The following is a 10,389-nucleotide window of genomic DNA, read 5'->3' on the forward strand; positions in this document are numbered from 1 at the left end:
CACGTTAGCTATATAACAGAAAGTAGGATAAAGTTTGTCGTTACCTTTGACTCATATCATATCGAAGTATGACCGGAAACATGAAGTCATTGAATTTAAACTATTAAAAAGAAATATACCAGAGACAGAATACAAACAATTGTTTATACAAGAGTTCGTTCATAACAATAGTAGTGGATAAATAAAAGTCAAAGGACAACGCATCTAATAATAATATGCATTTACAAATGCAAATGCATGCATGCACGCATTATGTTTCTCGAAACGATCTCGTGGTCTCTAACCGCCGCCGGCCATCTGAATTCTTGTACTTTAACCATGGCCTGCCATCTATAAAATAAAAAGAAAAACTGGCTAGAAATATTGATAAACATATCATGAGTGTTTTGAGCATTAAAAAATATCAGACTTGCACAGGAGGAGGATGTAGTTATTCGCTGGATTGATGTTTTCTTTTTCTTCAATTTCATAAAAATTATCACTAAGCCTCCTTTCATGGGGTCAAAACATCAATATTTAAACTATAATAAATATAATTTAACTAATTAAATTTTAAATTTATTTTTTAAAAAATTATTAATTCAAATCTGACAAACCTCATAATCAATAAAAATTTATATAATCATAAATTTTTAGACCCATAAAATTAATTAATGTAACATTAATTATAAAAAAATATATATGTATTTAGATACATTCATTTGCAGTTTCTCTTGGAATTCAAATCCTAAGATTTATAAAAAAAAAATTAATTAAAAAAACAGACGAGTTATTGGTATCATTAATTCTCTTTATTCTATTCTCTTTGTTCTAAATGCGTAATCCCAATTTGATTTTGAGTTCTTCTTTTATTTGATTACGCAGCGTGGTATACAAATATCCTTTGAAAACATCACGAACTAATAGTCTTCCACTACGTGAAAAGAGCCTTACAACAAGGTCACCACATCGATCGATGCAGGGCGCCATAGCTCTTGGTAGAGAGTTCATACAAATTGATCCACGAGGAATTTCAATATAAAAAACCTAGTGAGTATTGAACTAGAAACCTCTCACATCTTAAGCCGGGTGACAACTCCTCGTGTGTTGATCTAGCTAGGTTGTCATCTAACCCTGTAGTTAGCGTAACAACTAAGCTTGTCGCTTATGATTTTAATTAATACGAGGAGCCTCCAATGAAACAATAGCAACAAGTTCTGGAAATCATTCAATGACAATATTGGTGCTTTAAAGTGCTCTTTTAGGTTTGTTATACGTGGGGGGCTAGAGCAGGCGCCGATTAAATTTTCTAGTGTATTTTCGTTTGCTTGGGGGGCGGGCTATCTTGACAAAAGAGAGAACTTGCGACCAACCTTTTCGGCAAACAAAGAAACAAAACTTGTAGAGAAGGATAAAGAGAAGGAGACAAAAAATTAAAAATCTTGAATAGAAAACCAAACGAGCAAGCTAGGGAAGAAAGAGGCAAGTAAAGCGAGTTTGAGTTAGGTCACTTTACACTTCGTAAGAGGAGGAAGAGATGGTTGCATGTTGTTGAGCCTTCACGTGGGATGTAAGGATAAACTAAGCCTTCTTCCTGACATGTCCAAAACCTGGTTACCCTAAACAATTCCTGACAAACCTAAGCATGTCCCGCTTGTATCTTCACAATTCATCACCAGATATTGAAATCTTGTCTAGACAATCAAACCACTTGCCTCTTCAAGTTGCTTTAATGCCCTTGTTGGTTCCTGTTATTGTCTCGCAACGATTACACATGTCCTGCCCTCTTCATGCCCATCTGTATACGCGTGCCAGTGAATCTGTGGATGAGCAAGGTGACAGTGTCTTAATTGACCGTGCCCCATTACAGATTTGACCAAACCCATTCTCGATTCTATAGGAGGTAAAATGAGAAAACATAGAAAACTGAAAGCAACATTGAAACCAAACATGCTGATGAAAGGCTATAATGTGTCCAAGCCTCGTACTGGAAAAAAGATACAGAAAGCATTCAGAGTCTACTGTTGCTCCGCGTGATATCCAACCCTTTTAAGGAATTGTTTCTTCATCATATATTTGACTGATATATTTACACATTGACTATATACAAATTCACAAATTAATTTGCTTCTTGGGTACTCTCAGATGAGAACACCATTACCTTTGTTGGATTTCTTTTTAACGGAAGCTGGTTTCATTTCTGAGGATTGTAATATATTCCCCAACCAAAAAACCACCTACATTGAACTTATACGATATGCAAAAGGGATCAGATAAGGATTTAATGTTTTCCCCCCATGGCGTATAACAAGAAATTAATAAAATGCAGTCTGTCTATATAGGCATTGAGGTGTGTGAAAGCAGCTGGATTCCTTGCTTGGTACCAAGGAGTAAAAAAAACTATATAACTGCAAGTCCAAAACAATAATTATCAGTCTTGGGAGATTATAGAGACTATTCCTTTTAATCAAATCAGAATATTGATATACTTAGTTTTAGTACGAAAATAAAAATAAAAATGTGTAGATCATTTGAGGAACCAAGGAATAAAAGAATTACCCCATTGTACGCATGGCATCTATCATTTCCGTTAATAATATCATTTCTTTTTTGCATGCCTTCAATTGAATATTTATGAACATTAATAAAAAATAAAAAATTATCACCTGATATGAAACCAAATAGAAAAATAACCTTTCCTAGAAAAAATAAAAATAAAAATATAAAATGAGGTAGAAAAATGATTCCTTATTAGACTACAATTTTAACTAATATCTCAACAACCCCTCCTTAAACAGCGAGAGTCATTTGGATTTCCTTTATATTCTCCACAAAGAAAATATAAAAAAAGACAACTCAAATCTGAGTTGTTTGTGAAAATTAGAATATTATTTCATGTTTGCATTCAAGAAAATCTTATTTAAATGAAAATTTAATAACATAAATTTAAGAGAAGGACTGTAAAGGCAGAAGAAGGATACCTAATTAAGATAGAAAAAAGGTTTCCTTGATAATAATAAAAAAAAAATTGTGTTTAAAATCCTTATTTTTTTGGAAAAAGTTGATATATTAAAAGGGTTAGCCAGAAAAGAGTCAAAAACAAAATACACGGAAGAAAAATAAAAAAAATCACAAAAACAAAAAAAAAATGCCAATATATATATATAAATAAAAAAGAATATCAGGATTGAAAGTGCTAATACATCAAGATTTGGTGTTTAAAATCCTTATTTAACTAGTTAATCAGAAGATTAATTGGTGCTAATTGCTATATTTGCAGGGAATGGGAAATTGGATGCTAGAGCTGTTTAATCACTTTGTGGTCATTAGTTGATTGTAAGGCCATTTTATAATTGTACGTAAAGATTTTTATATACAATTTAGAATAGTTAATTCATTTTTATGAATATTTCTATACATAGCTTACAACGTTACACATTGTTTACTTAATATTAAAAGAGTTAATGTAGTGAATCATTAATTAGTAAAAAAAAATATGTATAATATTTAAACATCAATAATTCTAGAAAGATGGATACGACAATTTCAAAACTTATATAAGCAACCAATATAATACTATTCATAAATAAATAACTGAATTATTATTATTATTATTATAAATCATATAATATATGTCGATTTAGCGGTCTAGACTTTTTGTATGATGGTTCAGTTTTGATAATTCCATTGTTTGTAAATAATTTTAATTTGATTATAGCAATATTTTGAATACTATGACGCACGTAACTTATTTATTGTACTAATAAATACATTTTTTATACGGTGACATCCCCGTGCTAATTAATTTAATTAACTTCACCAATTTTGTTCTTAATGTGTGTATGCGTCCGAGTGCAAGCATTTGTGAGGAAAATGGTATTATGTTCCATATCAATACAAAATTATCCACTCAAATCTCAATGCAATTAACACTTAGCTTCCATAAAATTGTTTGATCATTATTATTATAACTCAAATTTCAATACAATTAACACCCAATTACTAGAAACCTATTTATGATTTGAATTGTTTCATTGCTTTTACTAAATTTATTTTATATCATACTTATTCAATCCAAACATATGTATCAATTCAGCTTGAATAACTATTTGAATAATTTTTTATTAATTAAATTTAAATAAAAAATAACATCATTATAAATAAAAAATAGTTCAAACACACACCAACACACACAAGATATCTTATATCTCAATGCATATTCACTTGAAACTCTTAAGAAAAAAAACAATATTACAAGTTATATCACATAATTTAATATTTTTATTTAGAAACTACTTAATTGAAAAATAATAAGAGTGTACGGGAAACACAATTTAGCCTAAATATTAAAATAATTTTCAAAACACCTTGAAATAAAATGATTTGAGAGAAATTTTTCTTATTTTATGTTTGATGAAAAATATACGGTATAAGTTATAATACAATCACTTACTTAATCAAAATAAAAATAAAAATGACTATTATAAAATTTTCATTTTATTTTTTAAAATTTTATCTTTAATTTCTCTATTGTCAATTTTTTTAATTAATACAAGAGACCAATTGTTATCATATAAAAACCTTGCATTAATTACTATATATTAAAAAGCAAAACATTTAATTAATCACATTAAAAAAGAAGCAGAAAGTTCATTTATGGTGATGAAGAGCATGTTACCATTTTATAGCATGTAGTATAAGATGGATAGAAAAATAAATAGATACATCATAACAATATCTTGGCACAAATTAATCAGAATTTTTTTAACTAATGTATGCATCTTAGTGTTTATATATTTTCAATCAATTATTTATTTATTTAATTTAACTCGTTAGCAAAATGAAAACAAAACAATTTTTTTTTTCGTTCACTAAGGTGTTGAGTTGTAGGAAAATATATAAAATCAATTGATATGTTTACAATTATTAGAGAATAATATAAATCATATTTTAGAAACTCACTTAAGAGTTTAAACTTTTAGATGAGAAGGTTTTTTGATATGGTATCAGAGTCTTGATAAAATAATATAAATCATGTTTTAGGAACTCACTTAAGAGCTTAAACTTTTAGGTGAGAAGGTTCTTTGATATGGTATCAGAGTCTTGATAACCGAGCAGTTACGAGTTCGAATTTCACAATCCTTATTTATTTAATAAAAAATTAAGTACAAGATAATGTGGATCTGTATAAGTTTCAAGCTCAAATGGTTTTCACTTGAAGAAATATATTAAAAAATAATATAAATTATATCTTGTAATCTCACCTAAAAGCTTAAATTTTTAGGTGAGATGGTTATTTGATAACAATAAAAAAAATATTGAACAATTAATTTATAGCTAGCTATATGTTTATAATTAATAATCTTTACAAGATTAGTGAATTCGCTATTATTTATATGAAATTCATGGATAAAAAAATCAGCCGATTCTTTAAAAATCAACCATGCATTTATCAAAGCTTAAATTCCATGATTTAAGATCTAAATCCTTTTCCTTCACAAAATCGACTACGTTCTCAATATTTAGCAAATGGGAGTATTGTGTCTAACAAACCAATAGCTTTGTTTTTATCAAGGGAGAGTGGACTGACAGCCCATAAAAGAAACCCTACAAGCGAGATAACTACTTCTACAGACAAAAGCCACATAAAGAATTATAATTAAAGAAAATAATAATAAAAGAAACTATAACGAGAGAAAAGAAGGGGGGAGAGAGGGAGAGCAAGAACAGAAAGGGGGGATTGAAGGGCACTTCACCACTTTTATGTTGCTTGCATCCACAGCAGAAAATGTAAGTAAGACAGAGTACTATAGCAGAGCCACAGCAAGTAGGCAAGAGAAGAACCAGAGAGAGAGAGAGAGAGATCCAACAAAATTAACTCGCTTATAAGAATCAAGGAGATAAAAGATGGTACCGATAATGAGCTAGCTAGCTAACTGGATGAGTGCCCAAGAAGAAGAAGAAAAGCTTTATTACAAGTTCTCTCTGTACTGTATGTTCTCAAATGGGGTGTTTATGTTCTTTTTTCCTCCTTTCTGAGCTCTCTTTTTGTGCATTAAACAACTTGTCTTCTCTGGGTAAAAAAAAAATCTGAATTTGATTTTAAAAGTGTTTTTTGTCTCTAGTTGCAAGGTACAACCTCCTGCTTTGTTATATTCAAACTAACCCATAAATATTTTCCTTTCAGTTTTTTCTTTCTTTCTGCAGAGTGTTAAACTTTGAGGGGCTGTGGTAACTGGTTGGGGTGGGGTGGTTTCTTCATTTTCTTGAAAATAAACTGGAGATATCTGGGTTTGTTCAATTCTTGTTTCTTGTTGTTGATTTTGTTAAATGAAGGCCATGCCCATACCCTTTGAGGACTTTCAAGCGAAGGGGCTGTTGGGTTTCTCTTCTTCTTCTTCTTCCTCTCCAGATCCATTCCATCAATACCACCACAAGTGGCAAAACAACAACAGGAAAGAAAGTTGTGATTTTCTTGTTGGCAGTGCTGAGCCCACATCTGTGCTTGACACAACAAGCAGACAAAGCCCGCCAACATCCTCCTCAACACTGTCTTCTTCTCAAGGCGGAGGAGGTGGTGGAGGAGGATCCTCCACCGACACCACCAACGGCGCGGCAGGTGATGGTGGAAGCAGCCCTAGTGGACATGAAAAATGCGGACCGCAACTTGGAATGGAGGACTGGGAGAGTGTGTTGTCAGGGTCTCCTAGTCAAGAACAGTCCATATTAAGGTTAATTATGGGTGATATTGAGGACCCATCTGTAGGACTTAACAAGCTGGTACAAAGTGGAAGTAGGTCTCAAGATATGGAGCTTAATGCATCAGGTTTCGGTGTGGTAGATCAAGTTTTTGGCTTTGAAGTACCCAATATGAGTACCGCAATTGCCAACTTGGCTGTCAACCACAACAATTTTGACCCTTCTTCAATCCATGGTACTTCTCCTGATTTCCCTCTCGTTAACCTCAAAGCTACTACAAGTTTTAATATTGGTTGTGCAGTTAACCAAAATCCAACGCCAAATCTTGTTTTGTTTACTTCAGGTATCGATCTTTTGCCAGATTTGTTTCAGCAACACCAACAGCAGGCAGCATTTGATCAAGACGAGAAGCCTCAGATTTTGAATCCAGGTGCGAATATCAACCAAAACCAACATCAGTTTGTGCAAAACCCAGCTATGCTTTTGCCATTGTCATATGCACAATTAGAAGAGCATCATAATAACCTGCCTTCCTTATCACCACCGCCATTGAAAAGGCTGAATACTGGGTCTGTTGGAGCCAATCATGTGCCCAAAGTCTTTGATTTGAGGCCTCCAGAATTGTTTCTTCCACGACAGCAGCAGCAGAATCATCAGTTTCAAATGACGCTGCAGCAAAGGCAGGGAATGATTACGAAGCAGAAAATTGCAAGTGATGAATTGGCAAACCAGCAGCAGCTTCAACACGCAGTAATAAACCCGATATGTCAAGCAGCAGAGCTGATCGAAACTGGGAATCCGGTACTTGCGCAAGGGATATTGGCGCGGCTCAATCACCAGCTCTCTGTTCCAATCGGTAAGCCTTATCAAAGGACTGCTTTTTACTTCAAGGAGGCCTTGCAGTTACTTCTCAATATGAACAATAACAACTCTATTGGTACTGCTTGTAACCTGATTTTCAAGATTGGTGCTTATAAATCCTTCTCTGAGATCTCACCGATCCTTCAGTTTGCGAGTTTTACTTGTAACCAAGCCCTTCTTGAGGCTTTTGATGGGTTTGAGAGAATTCACGTTGTTGATTTTGATATTGGGTATGGTGGGCAGTGGGCTTCCCTTATGCAAGAGCTGGCTTTGAGGAATGGAGGTGCCCCTTCTCTTAGAATCACCGCTTTTGCTTCTTCTTCCTCACATGATGAGCTTGAGCTTGGTTTCACTCAAGAAAATTTAAAAATCTTTGCAAGTGAAATCAACATGCCATTTGAGATTGAAATTTTAAGCCTTGAATCCTTGAGCTCTGGTTCTTGGCCAATGCCCCTCCGCCTTACAGAAAAGGAAGTAATTGCTGTCAATCTTCCAGTTGGCTCCTTTTCAAATTACCCATCAACTCTTCCTTTGGTGCTTCGCTTTGTGAAACAGCTCTTGCCCAAAGTTATGGTCTCTTTGGACAGTGGCTGTGACCGAAGCGACCTCTCATTTGCACACCATGTAAATCATGCCATTCAATCTTATACAGGCCTCCTTGAATCACTGGATGCTGTGAATGTGAATTTAGATGCAGTGCAAAAGATTGAGAGGTTTTTGGTCCAACCAGGCATTGAAAAAACAGTACTGGGTCGGCATAGTTGCCCTGATAGGACTCCTTGGAGAAGTCTGTTTTTGCAGTCTGGTTTTACTCCATTGACTTTCAGCAACTTTACCGAGTCACAGGCTGAGTATTTAGTGCAACGTACTCCAGTTAGGGGTTTCCATGTTGAAAAGAGGCAATCTTCGCTTGTTCTTTGCTGGCAACAGAAGGACCTCGTTTCGGCTTCTGCTTGGAGGTGTTAAGGAATGGGAATTAGCTTTTTGGATAGTGGTTCCAAGGTGCTGAGCTCGTAACCTTGGTCTAATTTCTAATAAATATATATGCGTGTGTGTGTGGTTTTCCTGTCACTGGTTCTCTTTCGCTGAGTGTCCATGTGCTGCAGGCCTATTATTTCCAATCAAGAAACTGAATGTTTTAGTAACTGGATGGGTGTACAGTTCTTTTTTTCTGCCACTTAGTTATTGCTTATAGCTGGTTGTGGTGCTTTTCTTGTTTAAGCAAGTAATTCTTTGTTGTGCATTGAGAACAAGGTAAAACCAAATGGAGAAGACAGAACCAACCCTTTTCAAACCAGTAGATTCTTTTGCAGTTTGATAATCTTTTTTCCTAATTTAATTCGTCAACTTTTCTTCTTGTCTGTCTTTAACTTCCTCGATTGTTACACAAACTTCACTAACACTAGCAATCCTAAAAACCGCATTCTGTGATCTGTTGCTAGTCCTGTTTCTGATGCTCGTAGTGATTATATTCTTTCGTGACTTAGTTTAAGAAAGCTTCGAAATAATGATTCCTAATCTCTGGAACTTATCTGCTTCAATTAGCTCTGCAACTGAACTAGCTCGGATTTTTAATTTAAGTTCCAAGCTCTGCAACTGAACTAGCTCGGATTTTTAATTTAAGTTCCAACAGCCCTGCTTATTATAATCTTTGGTTTATGTTATCGGAATCTGGATGCTGTTGCTATTTTGAATGCTTGAAATCCCCACTCTGGGTTAAAAATGTGACTGCGCTGCCTAAAATCGTTCGGCTTCACGATAACATGTGTAATATGATCGAAACAATTTAGTTGCTAAGATCAGTGTCTCAGGTTCATAGATTTGTGTCACTGAAGGACTCTGGAATCAGATGTTGGCCTAAATTCTCTCTAATAGATGCTTTACATGATGGTGGGTGCACTAGCTACTGAGTGCAAGGGCTATGTATATTTCTTTTATGAAGTCACATGGGTGTTGTATCATTGGACCATTGCATGATGATTTCAAGTCCTTTTCTTCTTCAACATCATCTTCATTAATAATACTTCAGTTGAACATCATCAACCATATAATCTTATGATAAAAGCCACCTTGATTTGAAAACAACATCAACAACAACCTCGTCGGCTCTTCAGGTTGTATCGATACTCGAGCATTGTTAATTGTGCATCCTGTGGTCCCATGTTGGGAGAAAATAGGTGCTTCAAATCCGATCTACTACTATTTTTTTATCTAGAGCAAAAAAACACCCTAATCCCATTATTTAAAGAAATCTAGAAGAAGAAAAAACAACTAACATAAGGGTATATAAGAACACACAACTCAATTATAATATATTATTTTTATTAAAATGATTTAACTATGAGAAAAAACAACTAACATAATGGTATATATACAAGAGCAATCTAATTATATTTTGTTGTTTTTATTAAAATAATTTGAGTTTATTGTTAACTATTATGTATGACAAGATTAGTTTTAGATTTTGCTAGAAGACTTCAGAGGTGTATAGAAGAACTGTCTAAGGTCTTGAACCAAATTTGAGTTTATTGTACAACTATCCTTTTACCTAGAGTAAAAGGGCACCCCGATCTCATTATTTAAAGAGGTCTGGGATGAGGAAGAACATTTAACATGATGGCATATATAAAAGCACGCAACTCAATTATACTATGTTGTCTTTATTAAAATAATTTGAGTCTATTTTTAATTGTTATATGTGACAAGGTTAGTCTTAGATTTTGCAAGGAAACTTGAAAGGTGTGTAGAAGAATTGCTTTAGAAGGTCTTAAACCAAATTTGATGGTTGAAGAACTTTTAGCTTGTTAAATCTTGAGATAATATTACTATTACTACCCTTTTATCTAGAGC

General features: G+C 33.6%; 1 protein-coding gene across 2 annotated transcripts; it reads left to right on the plus strand.

Moving 5' to 3' along the window:
• The first annotated feature begins 5,641 nt into the window (after nucleotides 1-5,641).
• Nucleotides 5,642-8,836, plus strand: LOC105120784 (scarecrow-like protein 6). 2 transcript variants are annotated; one of them, XM_011019161.1, is made up of 2 exons: nucleotides 5,642-6,913; nucleotides 7,040-8,836. In XM_011019161.1, exons 1-2 carry the CDS (start codon nucleotides 6,310-6,312, stop codon nucleotides 8,503-8,505), a joined length of 2,070 nt encoding a protein of 689 aa, XP_011017463.1. In that variant the 5' UTR covers nucleotides 5,642-6,309; the 3' UTR covers nucleotides 8,506-8,836. The 2 variants fall into 2 exon arrangements, with proteins under 2 accessions (XP_011017463.1, XP_011017462.1); XM_011019160.1 differs by having other exon boundaries at nucleotides 5,643-6,913; nucleotides 7,022-8,836.
• Nucleotides 8,837-10,389: the final 1,553 nt, after the last annotated feature.

This window comes from Populus euphratica, unplaced genomic scaffold, assembly GCF_000495115.2.
Source record: "Populus euphratica unplaced genomic scaffold, PopEup_1.0 scaffold6.1, whole genome shotgun sequence".
Classification (NCBI taxonomy): Eukaryota; Viridiplantae; Streptophyta; class Magnoliopsida; order Malpighiales; family Salicaceae; genus Populus; species Populus euphratica.